This window comes from Drosophila virilis, chromosome 3 (genome assembly GCF_030788295.1).
Source record: "Drosophila virilis strain 15010-1051.87 chromosome 3, Dvir_AGI_RSII-ME, whole genome shotgun sequence".
NCBI lineage: Eukaryota > Metazoa > Arthropoda > Insecta > Diptera > Drosophilidae > Drosophila > Drosophila virilis.
The window spans coordinates 22,068,358-22,087,987 of NC_091545.1; the positions used below are offsets into that span (position 1 = coordinate 22,068,358).

The 19,630-nt window shown below is 36.8% G+C and overlaps 2 protein-coding genes across 19 annotated transcripts in view; both read left to right on the forward strand.

The window, feature by feature from the left end:
- LOC6623466 (CUGBP Elav-like family member 4) overlaps positions 1-13,973 on the forward strand; it is a 322,828-nt gene extending 308,855 nt beyond the window's left edge. For 11 of the 18 annotated variants that reach the window (XM_032434332.2, XM_032434339.2, XM_070208199.1 and 8 more), the window contains 6 exons: positions 9,982-10,125; positions 10,199-10,472; positions 10,633-10,731; positions 11,913-11,990; positions 13,557-13,733; positions 13,834-13,973. In XM_032434332.2, the coding sequence (XP_032290223.1) occupies positions 9,982-10,125; positions 10,199-10,472; positions 10,633-10,731; positions 11,913-11,990; positions 13,557-13,733; positions 13,834-13,961 (900 nt within the window). In that variant the 3' untranslated portion in view covers positions 13,962-13,973. The remainder of the gene's footprint in view (positions 1-9,981; positions 10,126-10,198; positions 10,473-10,632; positions 10,732-11,912; positions 11,991-13,556; positions 13,734-13,833) is intronic. The other 7 variants (XM_070208197.1, XM_070208194.1, XM_032434351.2 and 4 more) reach the window with 3 other exon arrangements.
- LOC116650606 (probable serine/threonine-protein kinase dyrk1) lies at positions 13,965-19,037 on the forward strand. The gene is made up of 2 exons (XM_070208201.1): positions 13,965-14,636; positions 14,827-19,037. Exon 1 carries the CDS (start codon positions 14,088-14,090, stop codon positions 14,583-14,585), a length of 498 nt encoding a protein of 165 aa, XP_070064302.1. The 5' UTR covers positions 13,965-14,087; the 3' UTR covers positions 14,586-14,636; positions 14,827-19,037.
- The last annotated feature ends 593 nt before the right edge of the window (positions 19,038-19,630 follow it).

A 19,630-nucleotide genomic window follows, 5' to 3' on the forward strand; every position in this document is an offset into this window, starting at 1 on the left:
TGATAAGCAAGTCAAGCAGAAGCTGCAATGAGTCAAGAGACAGGGGAGGCGAGCAGGCAGCAGAGACCGAAACTGAAATCATGGACCCAAAAGCAAAAGCAAGTGCGTGTCTGTGCATGTTTAAATAAAACAAACTGCAACTGACAACTATTTAGGCAAATGTCTATAATATAATCTTTAAAATGTAAAAAATCATCTTATGCAAAACTAGAGACAGCTACTTACGAAGCACTTCTTTTTTTAATAAGTATGTTCTTGGAAAAAGTTAGAAAACTCTTTACTAAAAGTTCAGCTTGAAAATTCGCATTTTTACAAAAATAGCTGGCAAAATATGTCGTACTGCTAAATATATAAGTCCACAATAATACACATTTTGCTCAAACTTAAGCCCATTTTAGAAGACGATAAGCATGTTCGATCATGAGTAGACACATATTTGAACATATCCAAATAGCTTCGCTTAAGCTGCAGAACAAGAAATTGATTTCTAGGCTTCATGCAGCTTAACGACAACACTTACCCAAAGGCTCGGTTTAAGTTTCAGACTGAGCCTCCGTCTGAGCCGCAATCAGACAACAAAGGAACATGTGACTGTATAAATTGCCTAGAAAACTACAGACTACCGACTGCTGTCTATCATTTCCGCAAGCAATTTGTGAGGTAGAAACTTTGTGTTTTTTTTTCTTTCCTTTTACGAGGAAAAATTGTGAAAATATAAACCGCCAAGCACTAGACTAGCAGGTAAGCGCGCGGCAAGTGCGTTCGCCTTGACGACACTCGTTTATCAAGGCGGCAGCCAGAGAACAGTTTGCCCAAGTAAAATGTTTCACGCCAACGCCTAGAAGTATGCAACGGCAGGCAGACAGTCGTTTTGGCCAAATATATTCATTGCAAGATTTGTTGCCAGTGGGTGGAGCTGTTTTTGCATATGAAACTGTTCGCCTCTCCTGCTCCATCCCCGCACTCTAGTTGGATGCTTGGATGGCAGGATGTGTGCATGGCACATTGGAGACTGCCAGACTTATGCTTGAATTGCAAATAGTTAGAAAAGATTTGCCATGATTTTGATGTTACTTTTCGTTTTTCTTTCGGTTTTGGGCAAATGCATTTCTCTTCTTTTAGCCAAAACTCTGCGGCTTGCGCCTCAGCGATTGGGAAGGCATGCCAAAGCGATTTGTGCTTACTGCATTTGGGCGGGACACAGATTTCGCATGATTAAATTAAAGCAGATAGTGCTTCCTGCTCGACTTTGATGTCTCTTTTTTCCTTTAGCATGGCTTAAACTGGGCATTAAATGAAATGTTATATAACAATCAGAAATCAACGCACATGTAGCAAATAAAAATATATATAAATATACGTATAAAACATTTGCGGCCATTTGCCGCTGGCGATTGCACGCACACATACACACACAAAGAGAAGCACACACATTAGTGTGCAATTTGGCCAAATGTCGCCAACGTGGCAGCCTGTCCCCGGCCCTGTCCGGACACTCGGACAGTGGGACAGTCGGACACCCGGACGCTCCGGACTGTGCCCGCCTGTCGAACTGTTGCCGGCTCGCTCCGAAAAACTTTCACAATATTTCCGCAAAACAAATTGCGCGTAAAAATGGCAATGCAATTTTTGGTCGTTTGTTGCGGCGGCCGTTGCCAAATGGACGCCATGTTGCATCCACATATGTTCCTGCTGACCTCTCGGCCACCCTTCCTCTCTCACCCTCTATGTGTGTGGATGTGTGCGTGCCTGTCCCATGTTTCTGTAATGTTTGCCCAATTGAATTTAATAATATTTTCATTTGGATTTTAGTTTTTAGTTTTGCGAGAATATTTTTGCGCAATTTTCACCAGGCCAGTAAGCTGCAGCTGCAACTGGCACTGCCATTGCAATTGCAACTGTGTCCTGCGCCTGACGTGTCCTTTGAAATGTTTTGCTGTTTGTGGCTGAAAATTGGCACGGAACTGGTCAGCACATTGCACACCACATGGCAGGACACCGAAAAAGGCAACCAGAATGCCCGAAAGAACTCATTGGTTTAGTTATTGGGCTAATTGGATCTAGAGGCGCGTGTTGTGTAGCCAATTTTGTTTATGATGTTGTTTCATTAGCCTCGGCCATTTGGCCAAAGGGCTTCAAAGCAAAAACCTATAACTAGATTGTTTGCTTTTAATGTGAACAGCCTTCTATTTAAAAACTATGCATGTGGCTCATACTATAGGGAAAACTCCCTGCGGTGGACAGCGACCGTGGAGTAATTTTTGTCCACGGAAGAGGAGTGTGTGCCTAATTTAAAAAATCTTTTCAAACAGTCATTTCCACCTAATGAGAGTATCCATTAGTAGAGTTTCTACCCGATTAGCTTTTAACATTGCTACTCAATATATATTATTATTATTACGCAAACATTATGACGTAAATTCTGATTGGAACAATCTTATTAGGATTTTAGTTATCCCCAACTAAACTTACCAATTAATAGTCTTATAATGTTCCTTACGTTTGGTGTACTACTATATTGTGTTGTTCCACCGATAAACTCCTTAGTGCTTGTACGTGAATCGTAATCTTTTGAAAGAGTTGCCCTTTATGTGAATGCCAGCGATTACTGCCCAAGCGTATAGCTGAGACTATGTAAAGAACTCCCTTAAAGGGCACTTACCGCTGTGCTTATCCATAGCCGGCAAAAACAACTATCGCATCAACAGCTCGTAAAACCAAAGCAGCAAATTAAACTGGCAGCATAAAAAGCCAACGAACAGTGGGGATAGACAGGGTTGAGAGGGGGGAGCAGTGTGCTGTGCTGACCACTGACCATAATACTGACCATAAATATAATATTTGATAATTTTATTAACAATTTTCGACTGTAAATTGTTTACGACTGCGATTGCAGTGGCCAAGACTTGGCTGCTTTTTAGGCGTCTGCCAGTCGTTAACTGTGCGCTTTTTATGCGAGCCAACTCCAAATGAAATATTCATGCGGCCCAGTCTCAGAAGGCCCCCGTTCCTCTCTCTCTCTCTCTCTCTCTCTCTCTCTCTCTTTCTCTCTCTCATACACTATCTCTTACACTCTCTGGTAGAGTCGTAAATTAAATTTGGCCCTGGTAACATTCTGTTCAATCAAGCACAAAAAACGCAGCAGACAGACTGAGGGCAGCTATCCTGGCTATCCTTAGGTTTAGTTTAGTTTCTCCTCTTGCTTTTTTCCCAGCTGTGAACTGTGTGAACGCACTTTGATTTAAGTGCATTAGAGAGGCCCAGTCCTTGCCACTAGCAAATTCAATTTGTTGCAATCCTATGCTAAAATCAGATCCCAAAAACTTTTTGCCCCGTTTTGTCGACATTAAATTTATGAAATTGTGCGCTTCCTCTTTTTGCTAGCATGCCTGTCCGTGTCCTTATGTACAAATGCATGAGGAGTACTCGAAACTCAATCATGCTTGCATATAATATCCTGCCTGTCCTTTGCTGCCGTGTTGAGCCAGCCATTTGCTTGAGTAAACTGTGCGGTCCTGACGACATTTATACCCATAACAACAGCAACAACAACGCGAGCAACATCAACAGCGACAACAACAACAACAACAATGATAACAAAATGCCAAGTTCATTGCATGCGCTTAGCTCCCAGTTGAAGCTTCTAAGGAGCTCTCCGGCTGCGCCCTGAACTATGCAAGACATGTGCAACAAGGCATGCGAAGGACAGATACGACAAAATGGGGCGTATTCAAGGCGTTATTTAGGAATTGTCCTGTCCAAGCCAAGTTTTCCAAGTGCGGCAACAACTAGCATTAAAACTTTTCTGTCACATTCCTGGCATATCTTTGTGAATGTGTGGCAACATTTTTGTAGCCTGTTGATTGCTTATTAGGATGCCACTTAAAGCCTACTAGCAACAAGTTTAAATCTAAGTCAAAAATTTACTTTCTTAAATATTTTTTAAGTATAGTCTTTAAACTTTTAGATGTGCTCCGATAGTTTTTTCGCCATTTGGCGAAACATTTCAGTGCGCTTGATTGTTTATTAGGCCTTCGCTTTTAAAGCGATTGCTAAAAGAACTCTCAGCGCCTAATTGAATTAAATGGCTGGCTGTGGCAAAAAGCAAAGTAAATTAAATAAGTTTTTCATTTTGGCCACGTTGCCAAGTTGCATTGTCAACGCCGTTGTCGTCGTCGTCGTCGTCCTCTTCGAATGGGTCGCGCTTTTTGCTTGCCCGCATTTTACGCTTCGCCTGCGGCTCCATTTGGCTGCCTTTTGATGCCGATCCGCCCTGGACCCGGCCGAACCGGACCGGACCGGATCGGAGCAGGCGGGCCGAGGCCAAATGCAATGAGCCAAAAGTTGTTTAATGTATGCAACGCCTGTCTGCCTGTCTGCCCTGCCTGCCTTGTTTGCCCGTCGCTCCTCGATCCCTCTTGGGCTGGCTTCGCCTGCCCAGCGCTGCGGTTAACAACGCGTCGCAACTTTGGCCCAAAGTAAGTAACTTTTCGCATAGTACGTACATTTTTTGTCCTCGTTGGTTAATGCATAGCATACTTTTAGGTAGCTTAGTGGCATTTTACACTAATTTGACTCGCAGTCAGAGTTCTTTATTATTTTTTCTCCCATTTTTTTTTTCACATATTTTCTCTTTCGATGGTGTGATTTATTTGGCGGAAAAGATTACTTACTCGGCTTGTGGTTTCTGTGGTGCTTTTGAGTTGGCTTTCCCCCGACCAGTTGAAGATTTGTTTTGACGCTGGGCGGTTGGACTCGCCCCGCTGAGTGGTCTACCCTGCTCTGGCTGATTGCTGCTGACTGCTCGACTGTTAGTTGGCTCGACTGCAGCTGACAGCAAAATTAAAATCTGAAAATGAATTTGTAATTAGTTTTACTGCTACTTTTGCCCACTTTACAACTGACATTGAGAGTTTGGTTTGAATTTGTTGTTCCTTTAAATAAGTGAAAATTAATTGAAAAAGTCGCTGCCAGTTGCCGAGCGCTTGTTATTTTCATCGATTCGCGGGACTACAACGAATATTTTTTAGGCATAGCTAAAAAAGTTGCCAAAAGGCTAAAATAATCGTGTATTCATTACGAATTTCGAATCTTGAAATAATACTAATAATAATACAGTTCTGAGAAATTAATATACAAGAAATTTGAATTTGATATAGAAGATATAGACTCAGAAGCGAATCAAATAGATCTTTTGAGCGGCAGATCATAATCCGCAGTACTTTGGCAACTCATTAATATTAATACCACACAGCTAATTGTTTACTGCCGATCTCGTATAATTTAACACCTTTAAATTACGCTTTCCATTAAGCTTATATGTTTTATTTTGAGCCCATGAATGGCGCAGCTCAAATCCATTTGGCTCTAAATTTATGCGCGCACATTTTTGTGTTAAATAAATAAAATCAACAAAATGAAAAGTATTTATTTTCTTGTCGCTGCTTTAATTGATATATAAAAATGGCTGGCCATTAAACAAATGCGTGCCGGGCCAATTCATTTAGCAATTAAAACAAGCTGCGGCCGGCGGCTGCTTAAAAAATAAATAATAAAAAAAAAAATATAATAAAAATAAACTATTGTATGCAAATCATGCACAGGCATATACAAAAATATGCAAAAAAAAAAGAAGCAATATGCATACATATATAATTCATTTGTTAAAACCATTTGCCGCCCATTTATTTGCTAGTTTTTTATTTATTTGTATTTATTTTGTATTATTTTGTTCAGACATTTTTCAATTTTTTTGCTGTGCTGCAAATTGAGAGAGAAATATGTTGTCCTTTTAGGCGTTGACAAATCGACGCTCACAGTCGTCGCACAAAAAGCGCCATCGAGGCGGGAATAATAATTTTTTGGCACGACTGCCATGTTAACATGTCCCCAGACACGTAAAGGACTCCAGCCCAGGACCGCAGGAGCACGTTGCAGTTTATTATGTGTGTGTGTGTGTGAGTGTGTGTATTCTGGCTGCCTGCATATCAGCGCCCGTGTAAGCGTTCCGCTTTCTAGGCTATAGGGCCGTGTGGGGCAGGAGTTCAGTGCTTGCGGCTTGTAGCCACCATTAGTGAACACGGCAACAGGACTGCCAGCCGGGTAACTGTGATTACAGTCATGTCTGGAGGGCCCCAGAGCCCAACAGCCAACAGGTTTATCATGTGCACTCGTTGCCGCCTGCCCCCCAGTTGTGCCCTCCTTGCTTGCGTCTGTGTGCCGGGCTTGGCTGCATTTGCATTTAAATATAAATACGTGCGCGGCTTTTCGGGGCGGCTGGCAGACAAATTACTTTTTAAATGCACTGTAAGCCTTCAATTGTAATTGGCCAACGACAGCGTTGAGTTCACTTAGCTATTGGCATTGTGCGGTTTGAAACTTTGCCAAAAAATGGCCAAAAAACTGGCAAAAACTTTGAGCGACGCGCATTAAAAAACAATAAAGCGAAAAAAATATATATGTATATATATATATTGCCAAGTGCCAAAATCGTAAGGCCTCAGCACTCCACCCCGCTTGCCACTAAGCCAGAGAAAGGCCCAAGCTAATGGCGTCACGTTTGCAGGACCGTGCCGCAAAGCAAGTGGCATGCAACATGCGATTGCTGCCAAAAGTGCCGCCTGGCACAAGTCCAGAACTGACGACGGCCTCCTGTTAGTAGTTTGGCTTGTTAGTTGCCAGACGGCAGTCGACAGCAGGCAGCCTGTTGCATTCGAGTCAGTAGAATCAGTCGTCCTGGGCCTGGGCTGTGCCTGCTGCTGGCGCGTGCTGCTTGCCTCCAGAGTCGTGTTGAATTTTTCATTTCATTTGGCGCAGCAATTCACTTGAATGGGAATTTCGTGTCGTCGTCTTCAGGAAACGGAAGTGCCAGCCAAACAACTGCACACATAGCATATAATAAACGTTCATATTGACTCGGCTGACTTACACAACCCAACGAAGGCAAACATAATTTCCAAGTCTGCACACTGCCGGATTTTAAGAGGAGGGTGGAGGATGAGGAAGAGGCGGAGGGGCCTAGCAAACCAAATTGGCAACCGCCCGCCACCAGGCATGCGGTGCGGGGATTATAAGGCTATCAAATTGACGTTAATGAATTAATTTATGAGCTTTTGCGGTTCCATGCGAGCCATTGCCTGTTGCACTATTTGTCTGGGAGATTGAAGAGCTGCGCTAATTATAGAAGCTAAGACATTGGAATAGGGGATAATTATAAATTGCAAAGATAGGCAAACAAAACTGAAGCAAATGGAATATTTGGGATAGGCTTATATATATAAACAGCTATATTGGAACAGAAATGAAAATAGCAAAAAACACAGAGCACAGATATTTGTACCAGAAGCTTTTTAATTGACTTATGGATATATTTTCTGAAATGAATACAGTTAGTTATAAAACTAAAAGAAAAACCTTTTTAAATATGTTTTTAGTTGCAAGTGCTTGGGGACTTTAAAATTGACAGTGTGAAATACAGAAGAGTTGCCCAAAATTGTATTCGCTTTCTATAATAGGCATGTCCCTCACTCGTGCTAGATAGGTGCTCGTTATTCTGACCTCCTCTATAATTTGTGCCCCTGCAACTTCAGCGCGTGGTGCAGTGACTGTAATTTGTGCATTGCAATTTTCGTGCAACATGTCGAAAGATTTACAAGTGCAGCGACAGCTACATTGTCGCTCAGCGCTTCGATTGGGGCACGTTCTGTAGCCTGCCACTAAAACGCCTAATGACGTTTACACGGCCAACATAATTACAGTAATAATGTGGCTGACTCTCGACACTGTGCAACAGCAAATGGTGATGACATTCGTGAGGTGTCATGCGACAATTTAACGAGACGACGTTGTTGAGCAGGACGCGCCTTGCATATACGCGCGAAAAGGATTCGCCTTTTGTGTGCCACATGCAACAGTCAACGGCAATTACAGCAACAACGGCATCGGCGACGTAGACGGCACCATCTACTACAAAGCACATTCGTCACGAAATCAGGCAACAACAACAAGAACAACAATAAAACAACTCGTGCGTGTGTGTTGGCCACCATTTTGTATGCTTTTAAATTAGCCAAAGTGTGAAAGTGTCATGTTTCGAAATATGAAATTAACAGGCAGCCAGTATAGCCAGGCCGCTTGGGAATGCGAAAAGCTCTCATTGTTGCCGCCATATATGAGAGTGTGTGTGTGTCTGTATGTGGGTGTGTGTGTGTGCGTGTGTGCGTGTGTGTCTGGCATGGCTGCTGCTGTTGATGATATGCTATAATTTGTTGGCGAAAATTGAAAGGAAGTGCACTTCAATAATTGTGTGCTGTTATTTTTGTTGTGGCTGCTGCCAGCTTTTGTTGATTCTTCGTTTAAAATTACATACATACAAAATTTCACGAAACCCATCAAAAAAATTGCTCAAGTGGGCACAATTGAAATTTTTGAATGATAAATACCAGAATTGCCTTTAGACCGTCCTTGTTTATGTGGGCTTCTGTTATATTTATAATAATTTAATAACTTAAAATTCACTAAATGTTGCTCTCGTATGGTCTTTAAATTTTTATAAAATTTAACGGAATATTTACGATCTTTTTCTTGCGTTTAATGATGACTGGCTTCTAGTCATTTAGCCAAGTATTCAATTCTTAAAGATAACAGAGACCCTTTGGATATAAAGACCGAAGCGGGTAACTAAAACATTCACTATTGAGAAACCGATTCGACTGATAAATGTAATCGTGTAATGTCTAATGTTCACTGGCAGCTCATTAAAGCTCATTATAAGAACGGGCCAGAGATGGCCATGATTGCTCCAGGGTGCTCAGAAATGGGGAGAATATAGTTTCACATTGCCGACGGTTTGCCTCCAGGCTCCTGGTTACCTTGCTGTTCCCTGAATGTTTTACCTCGTATCATGGCCTTTACATAAACTTGAGTTTCATATTTCATTAATTAAAATTGTGTGCAAGGCTGCTAACTATATACATGGAGCACCTGTTTGGCTATAGTCTCATTAACGATACACACACACAAACACAAACAGAGCCTGGAAAGGGGAGAGTGTGGGCGACTAAAATTATGCAACATAATATCATTGTTACATTGATTAATGATTTGCAAAATCATAAAAGCTGTTCTCTCCCCCATTTCCCAGTCTCCCCCAGTAAAGGTTTCGTATTACAAAAACAGCCAACTCATCTGCAAAACGTCTTAATTATAACAAAACAAAATGTCGAGGCACATGAAATGTTGTCGTCGCTTCAATTGTCATACAGCAGAAGTAAAGGGGGGGCCTAAGTGGTGTGCAGGAAGTGCGAAATGTGAAGCGGCCATTATTATGCTAATTAATTGACATCAAAGAACGCAACAAAGCCAAAGACAGCGGCGAGGCACAGCAGAGCCTAGGCGCCGTCTTTGTTGACTGTGCCCAATATTTCGAAATCAATGAGAGCCGACAATAGATAACATCATGACTCAATGTAGATGCCTGAGATAGGGGGCTACATGGGTAGATGATGAGAGGTACTTATATTATATTATAAAGAGCGAGCAGCTTGTAAGCCGATTTCAATGGAAATGCAAATTGAAGTGCGTTGCCAATTATTTTGTTATTTACGAGTATTTTTGCTTTTTATCGTTGCTGTTGCTGTTGCTATTGTTGTTGCTCTTGTTTATCACAAAAGCATATAAAATATAATATGATAATAATGAGCAGTGCGCCTCGCATAACAAAAGCCAAATGGCAAAGTGCACAGCAGCGGCAGGGCAGTGGGGTGGTAGGGAGAGAGAGAGAGAGAAACAGGTAAAAATAAGGCAACGTTGGCAACGCCCCAGCGCCCCAACACCCCAACATCAACGTCAAGTGACAAGGCACAAAATAATGGCATGTAATAGGATTTCCCGCTCGCTATAGCCTGCGCTGGCGGAAAACGGAAAAGCCGCCAATAAATATGCAATGCCACTCACTCACTCTTTGATTCCAATTATTTTCAGGGTGCATCCTCCAGCCTGGTTGTCAAATACGCCGACACGGAGAAGGAGCGACAAATAAGACGCATGCAGCAAATGGCCGGTCATATGAACCTATTGAATCCGTTTGTCTTTAATCAATTTGGACCGTACGGCGCCTACGCGCAGGTAAGTACCCTCCTCACCCATACCCGCCAACGGCCTCATTACGCCCATTTGTGTTTCTCCAAAAAAAAAACAGCAACAACAGCAAGCGGCTCTGATGGCCGCCGCGGCAACGGCACCGGGCTCGGCAGCTGCCTATATGAATCCAATGGCTGCATTGGCAACGCAAATACCTCATGGCCTCAATGGCACCGGCCAGCCGCCGTCGCTGCCCTCGCCAACGATGCCCAACTTCAATATGGGCGCCAATACGCCCAATGGCCAGCCCGGCGGGGCTGCAGCCGCCGCTGCTGCCGCTTCAGTTGCGGATGGTGTCTTCACGAATGGCATTCCACAAACGGCATTCCCACGTAAGTAGCCCGCCCATAAGTCTACCTATCCTGTATTGCTTGTGCCAAGAAACCAACGATTTTTTGTTTATCTAATTTGTTTATTTTACATAAATGCATTTAACAATTTCAGTTACCACCTAACAAGTTTAACCAAATTACACTCTATTATCCCATCTAGATCCGCTGCATCTGACCATACCACCACAAGGTTTGCCAAATGGCGATGCTGCTGCACTGCAACATGCCTTCCCTGGTTTGCCACCATTTCCAGGAGTTGGTAAGTTTCCAAACTCGGGTTAGCCATAGTCTGTATTATGCCTTATGCAATAGCCTAAGAGAACTACGTATATAATTGTGCCCAAATAAAGGAAATTTAAATAGATAGTACAAGTTTCATACGCACCAAATGTTAATTATTTGAAAAATTGTTATGTCATCATTAGCCAAATTTACCATACATAATCCCGCTTCCCCTTTTTATCTCTCTCGTGCATTATCTAGTCATATTATTTCATAAATCACCTGTCAGGTTCTCTCATAATTAGCGCCAAGATCTGTATTATCATCGTCATAAGCACAATGCCGCTATAAGGCAGGCGATTCACATAAAAAAAAAGAAGGAATTCAACAACAACAGACAGCATAAACAGTTCAATCATTTATAATTGTTTTTATTGAAATAATTAATAATTGTTGTGTCATGCCATAAATATATATTGTTAGTAAAGTGTTATATATAACTCTAACTTCTATATATACATAAATATTTAATTTGTTTTAAAAGAAATACAGAATTCGTTTTAAGTGTAGCAAAAATCGTTGATCCTTTACCATCAATCTTTACAATTTATCGCTCGTCTATGGGCCTCTCAAGCAAAGTGATTGATTGCCACACTTGAAAACAGTTCTATATTTCTTTATATGGCTTTTCTGTTTAAACTCGTTCTTCTAGTTTGTTCTAATTATATGTTGAATATTTGCAGATCTTCTTATATCCAAATTTGTTGTTCAATGTTAAACGTTTAACAATTCTTTGCGAATACACGATATAAAATTCGTTTATTATATTTTCTTGTTTTTTACATAACAATGTTTATACGAACTTTGAATCTGTCGAAATTCGTATTAACATGCCATACGTAAAGTCTACATTTATAACTTTATGTAACACACTCTCTAGAAATCCAGTTGTCCACTTTGGCTGGTATATCTTAATTTTCCGATATTGTTTCTGACTGAAAGATATATAATGATCGGATCTGGTCGTAGCCTGTCATCTTTGATTGTAAACTTATTATCGTTTCTTGTTCTGTTTATACCTGGTTTAACTTGAAACCAAAGAAATCTTTATTAATTTAACATAAATTATATACGTATACTTAACTGTTGTGTTGTCTTTATAAATGTTTCGGATTTTGTGTAAAAACCAAAAACAAAAATTATTTATATATAACGCAGCCTTTCCCGCCGTCTATGGACAGTTTCCACAAGCTTTACCACCTCCCCTAGCGGCGGTTGCACCCACTCAGCGTGAAGGTAAGCTTTTCATTATTATTTTGTCGGTTATTCTCTCTTTGGTTCCGTTTCTAACTCTTTGTTAGTTTTTCTTTTTGTATTATATCTCAATATTGTGTTTGACTTTTGGCTTGAAACGAATAACTCATGCAAAACGGAGGGTTTAGAATTTCGTTACTCGTCATAAATAAATGTTTCCATTAATATATAAATAAATTAACCATTCAGATACACACACACACACACACACACAAACACGTACTTCGTAGACAAACATATATTGAATATCGTAAGCATTTCGGTGGGTTGAAAAAGCCAATTTAATAAAATAATTTAATTTTCTTTTAGCAAACGTATTTGACTGAAATGCCCATAAAAATTAATTACTTGTGTTCTTTTTATTTGGAATTCTTACTTATATTTGATGCACTGAAAATGGGCAAAATCGCAAAACCCCTTTCGAAAGGGTTGCAGAACCAGAGGCGTAAATCGTTTTTAATGGCTGCATTTAAAGGCATTTTATGTGAGATCGTAAAAATTGCATATAAACTGCTTAAAATCACATAAAAGGCGGCGGCGTATATTCAAGATATTTGCCTGAAACGCGCGGGGGTCGGGTTGTCGAGGGCTGGGTCCGGCACATGAAAAATCATAAAATTTTATGTTACTTTGTTTCGCTTGGTTTTTTCTTTTATTTTTTTTACTCAGTTCCTTTGTCTTAAACTATGTAACGGTGACGAGACAAGATACAAGCACACCATTAATGAGGCGTACATATATAATGTCCATATATACGTATCTGAATTATAGTCAGCTATATAGATGTACCTATGTGTATGTGTCACTCGCTCTCTCTCTCTCTCTCTCTCTCTCCCTCACCCTTTTGTATGTATGTATGTGAGTGTGTGTGTGTGAGTGTGTGTGTAGCCTGTGTACCACATTCTTAAATGTGTATACTGTCTATAACTAACCCATACTTGTTTGTAAATCTGTTTTTCATTTTCAATATGTGTTACGCGTAGTTAATTGTTAATTGTATTTTTGATATATTTACTTAGTACTTATCCTGCATGACACACACATGAAACTCGGCTATGCTGAACTCATATCATACTATTGTTGTATAGGGATATTCGCAAATGGGGCTTTAAAAAATCTATATGAAATACATGAGAATAAACAAATAGAACTTAATATCATAAGCTAAAATCTTAAGTATTTTATTGCTAGAACTATAGAACTGGTAGCTCATTAAGCATTTTAGAATACGAATATGTCTACAGTTATATTTTAGCCTATGCAAGCGTATTTTGTTACTGTTCGTTTGTTTATCTTTTATGTAAGAGTATATTTTATCATATTGTTTGCTATTTGGTTTTGCAGTTTTATGAAACGCATTAGCTTTAGTTAAATCGTCTACAAAATCAGTCACGAAACACGAGACACAATGAAAAAAAAAAAAAGGAAAATAAACTCAAAACCAGCCAAAAACAGCAGACAAACTCATAATGTTCTAACTTATGATTTTGCTCATCGTTTAATTTCTTTTCTCTACTTTATTTCTTTTTTGTAATGTCTTCTTTTAAGATTTTCTGATGTTCCCAGGATGTTCTATATCCGGTCCGGAGGGCTGCAATCTATTCATCTATCATTTGCCGCAAGAATTTGGTGATGCAGAATTAATGCAAATGTTCCTGCCATTTGGCAATGTGATCAGCTCTAAGGTCTTCATCGATCGTGCTACAAATCAGAGCAAATGTTTCGGTAAATTTTTAAATATGTCCATATATATATTTATATATATATATATAAATATCCATTACTTCAAGTTCGATTGCTAACATTCAATTTTGAAAATTTGTAGGTTTTGTTTCATTTGATAACCCCACCAGCGCTCAAGCAGCCATTCAGGCCATGAATGGCTTCCAGATTGGCATGAAAAGACTGAAAGTTCAATTGAAGCGGCCAAAGGATGCCAGTCGACCTTATTAACAATCGGAGTTCCTCAAGCGTAACTTACTTCAACAACAACAACAGCAACAACAGCTGCAACAGCAACAACTGCAACAACAACAGCTGCAACAACAACATCTGCAACAACAACTGCAACAACAACAAATGCAACAACAACAAATGCAGCAACAACAACTGCAACAACATCATCTGCAACAACAACAACAACAAATGCAACTACAGTTTCAGCTGCAGCATCAACAACAACTTCACCATGCGACAGCAGCCATGACAACAACTTCACCGGCTACAGCTACAACAACATCAACAAACAACCTAAGCAACAATTTTAGGCCACAATTAACCAATGATCGTAATACAAATCGTAATACAATGCCCTATACTTTTGCCAGCTGGCGCAACGGTACCTATTGTTATCGCTATAGCACCAACAGCAGCGGCAATAGCAACAATAGCAACATCATCAACAACAACCACAATAATAACCACAACAACAGCAACATTAGCATGAACAACAATAGCAGCAGCAACAACATGAACAGCAGCGACAACAATTCCTGCTCTAATGAAAATAATAACTATTCCAAAGTTGAACTGGTCGAAAAGCTGTTCATGTGGCAACAACAAAAGCGAAAAGCTTAGCAACAAGAAAAACATCCACAACAACAACAGCATGGATCAACTTTTAATGGGGTGAGCTCAAAACACACACGAACATCACATTTCAATTACATTTATAAATACATTTCTTTTTATATATATTATTATCAATTCAATTAGAATCTTGTTAGATGTACTGCCAAGAGTATGACACTTTTGTTTTTTTTTTCTTAGGTTTCTTAACAAGTTGTTAAAATTAACATTTTAACATTTCACATTTCAGATGGACTTTGGCAATGAATTTCCACATGCTAAGTGAAGCAAAGCCCCAGCAAAAAAAAAAAAATTATAAAGATATACAAAAATCCATATGTAGAATAAAAAACAATTACAAAATAGCAAACAGAAAATGTAAAAAAAAGTAAGTCAGTGCAGGACAAAATTATTTATTGATATGATAGATATTTATGTATATGTACATATACATATGTATTTATACGGGCAGCTGAAAGCAGTACTTAAATAATAGACAAGAAAAACACAAAACAATTTTTTGCCAAAATGACGATTATATGTATACATATGTACATAAATATATATCGACATGCATATATATATTTATAGAGCAAGCAACAAACATTGATATTGATAGTTTTGTTAACTACAAAAGAGCAAACATCAACTGCACACTTACACACACACACACAGACACACACCCAAACACACAACAAACTTGAGACAAAAACTGACTGGTAAGAGACCAAAATTATCTGGGTTTTCAATAAAAACAAAAATATATATGAAATAATAATCTAAAACAAAACAAAAAGTGCAGCAACCATTTTTTATACAACATATAAAAATTGGTCTATGGAATTTATTGAAATCTAAAAAACCTGAGAGAAAATAATTTCACACGCTGCTTAAAAAAAAACAAAAAAACACAAAAAAAAAACAAGAAAAATACAAAAAAAAAAAAAAAACAAAACTGAATCTGTTAGTTGGAGAATGACAAAAACCTTTGCATATGAGTTGGCAGTTAGAGGAAAAGTTAATGATGGAGCGCAGCAGGACGATGAATGGTATGTAGCTCTGCAACTTTTTAGCATTTAGTACTAAGCAAAATGGCAAAGGATTATATTATACATAAAAGTATATAGCATATGCATATGTATGTACATATACATATGTGTATAAATAAAAATTAACACAAAAATTCGAATTTAATTAATTTTAAGGACATAAAAGTTAGCACTAGGTGAAAGCAGCAAGCAAATTAATATGCGATATGCTTTGAGAGAAGTACTGTTAAGTCCAAATTAAAGAACCACAAAAGGTTTTTGCGTAGCCTGCAACAAACAAGCAAAAATATCATTTTTTATTATATGTAAATGGAGAAAAATAATAATTTAAATATAATAATGAATTTGTTAGAACTACATATTAAAAAGATGAATACCTATAAAATAATTGTGAGCAAATTAAATGCTGTCATTTTTGTTGCCCAAAAATCAAAGCATGTTGGCAAATTATTTTCAATTTCTAAGAAAACACTTTCAGTTAGGCAAAGGCAACTAGAAAATCGTAAACGATTTTATAGCATTAAAATATATTACAAATATGAAATCAAACAAACTTTACACTTAAACTTAGCTGCTTGCAACAAAAACAAATACAGGTACTTACAAATATACAACAAATATATATATATATATATATATATATATATGTATACATATATATTTGTATATATATATAACAAAAAAATGTTAAAAACAGGTGTATAAAAATATATATGTATATATATTTATATACACTCATGTACATATGAGCAAAGGTAAAGGCTACAACAGAATCATTTGCTAGGTTACATATATATATATATATATATATATATATAAATTTATATATGTATGTATATGTATATACAACAGACAATTGAAAATGTTAGCAACTTATTTTCACTAGCTCCGATTCACCCCGATTAACAAAAACTTACTAAAAAGAATGAAGCTGACCATAGAGCGCCCTATCCCTGTTAAAAAAAAGAAAAAAAAACTACGCTAACTCATGAAAAACCACAAAATTGACACATTATAAAACAATTAACAAATAAATGCATAAATTATTATTGATGATGATATATACACACACATATATATAAACTAAATTTAGAATTTTTTATATAAAAAGAAAAGTAACAAATTTTTAGCAAAACTAGAAAATTGAACACTGAAATTTGTATATTTAATAATTTATGCCTTTTATTTAACACACACACACACACTCAGACACACACACACTAACAGACATGCATGCAAGCAAATCTAACTAAATACATATGTCACATGCTAAAAAACGCAAAAAATCCAAGATTTACTCAACTGGAATCTGTTGAACCCAACCCATTAAACATTTTGACATTATCTTGAAAGGTTAGCAGAAAAGAAGAAATATCTGTACAAAATAAAGTTAAAGATTGTCAAATCTACAGCTAAATATGCCAAAAATGAACATAAGAGAGAAGTTAAAATAAAAAAAATAACAATTAATAATTAAAATGTAACAATTATTTAGAGTTTGTATAGTGTAAAAGAAAAAAACTACGTTTAGCGCCTAGTCTGTGGGTTTGCAACACAACTCGCGACACATATTTGATACTAATGATAAAAACAATTAATTATTAAATAATAAATATATATAAATATATATATATATATATACATATATATATATACATATATATATTAAAATATAAAAGAGGATTTAAGCATACAACAAATTGTTATAAAAGTTAAAGTTAGTTTTGTTACCAGTGCAATATATACTTTTTGTGTCCAAACACTTTACTTTACTTTTGAGTTCCAAATATGTATCAATAGTTTTGGTTTTTTACATTTCCCCCTCACCTTGCCCTTAAAAAATATAAAAGAAAATAAAAACATTGCCAGTTAGCCGAAAAGGTATGGACAGTATTAAATAGCTTGCGGTTTGGCCAAGTTAGTTATATTGAGTTGCCCCATACATAGAAGTATTTGCTAATGGTGCCTAGCTGAACTACTCTCGAAATCATGTTTGTTTGCAACGGTCTTTTCAAAACAAATAAAATAAAATCAAGAAAACAAACTACTACTAAAAGTATTCAGTTTTTATCAAATTGTTTTAACAAATGTTACGCCTAATATCTTGTAAATATAAAGAACACTTGAAGGCGGAGGAAAGTCCCCCTATAATGCAATGAAAAATAGCATGGAAATGCAATGCCGCAACAAAATGCATTATATACAAAAATACTAACATATAAATATATACATACATACATACATAAATTTAAATGCATAATTATTATCAATTGGGTTTAGCGACTATTCCGTAGTTGAACAAGTTGAAAAACTGCATTGCCCCAATTTTTACAGCTTCAAAATGCTAATCTAGATTTTTACTAGAGCAACACACGTTCAGACACACAGACACACAGACACACAGGCACACACACACTCATCCACACTTTTACTATATGTATTTAAGATCTTGTATGAATCGATCTAGTCAAATTCAAGTTAATTATTGCATAATAACTTAAAACAAAATATAAAAAAAAAACCAACCTAATACAGAGTCAAACTATTAAGATAATAACAAATAATTATTATTATGTATTATGAATTATTATCATTACAATTATGATGCATTATGATTTTGTATTGAAAATACGAACACGTATTTAAACTAATTATATAAAAACAAATTATTATTATTATTATTATTATTATTCTATGCTATTATACAAAACGTTTTAGACTATATACACAATATTTAAATAAAAATAATAATAATAAAAAAAGAACTTAGTGCAAAAAACTGATTTTGGCAAAATTATGCAAATTATATATCAAAAAAGAATGAGAAAACGAAAACATAAACACAAATATACTAAAACTTAAATTATCATACAAATTATTATTTCTAATACGTAACACGGTGAATCAAACCAAGTTGAAGCAGAACAAATAAAAGCGATAAACAAATTGAGAATTACAAAATACCAAAGAAAACTTGTTTTATTTTCATTAATTATTTTTCAAGTGTGATGATGTGGCTTGTGAATTGGCAGAGCTTTGAGCTAACTGAACGGACCTACAGAACTATGGACAGAAAATTTGGCACATTTAACCCATATCACTTTCTATAACCAAATTTGTTATGATTTCATCGCATTTATAAACTTGAAAACAAAAGAAAACATAATAAGGGCTGTGACTTGAACGTTAAAAAAAAAAAGAAATCAAATAAATTGTTTGACTTTTTTGTTTATCCTTAGTTCATAAATCAGCTAGTTTTGCTTAAAATAACGAAATATTACAAAATATTACGTTTTAGTTTTCAAAAGCGGTGATAACAAGCAACCAAAAAGCCAAATCAAAATTAATGCATACAAGATACATAACAAATAAAAATAAAAATAAAAATATAAAAAAAAAAAAAAACAAAAAACGAAATAATCAATAACAAATAAATAATTATTGCTAATATTGAGAGGTTATTTTAAATTCGAAATGAAATGTGATGCGAAACGTTAAAAAAAAAAAAGAAAAACATATGTCGAATTGAATGAATTAATGAAACTAAACGAAGTAAAAAGAAAAAAACAATTGTACCTTGAGCATAGAGCGTAAAAATTGGAATTACATAAACCAAGAAATGCTGGGCAACTTCTCAATATAAAGATTCGCCCGGTTTCGTCCAATTTGTTGTAATGAGGGCAGCCACGAGAGATTTCAAATTGGCACTTGCATTTGCAAATTTTGCCAAAATACAGTTTACTGCTCAATTTTCCTAATAATTTTGTTACAAAACAATCTACAGCGCGTTCTTACACATTAATAAACTTAATATACAAAGCACATCATATCAAAAACAACGCGTATATCGTAGATCTTTAAATATGTATCGATTTTTTTTTTCATAAAGGAAGGATCATGTTCTCAATCTAAAATAAAGCTAGCGCTCTTCTCGGCGCTTCACAAAGATGTTACTAATAGTAACAGCTTAGAGCAGACATTGTAGCCTATTTTGGTAGATAAGAA

Excerpts from the sequence above, each read along its gene's own strand:
- LOC116650606 (XM_070208201.1), top strand. The coding sequence starts at position 14,088 with ATGCAACAACAACAAATGCAGCAACAACAACTGCAACAACATCATCTG.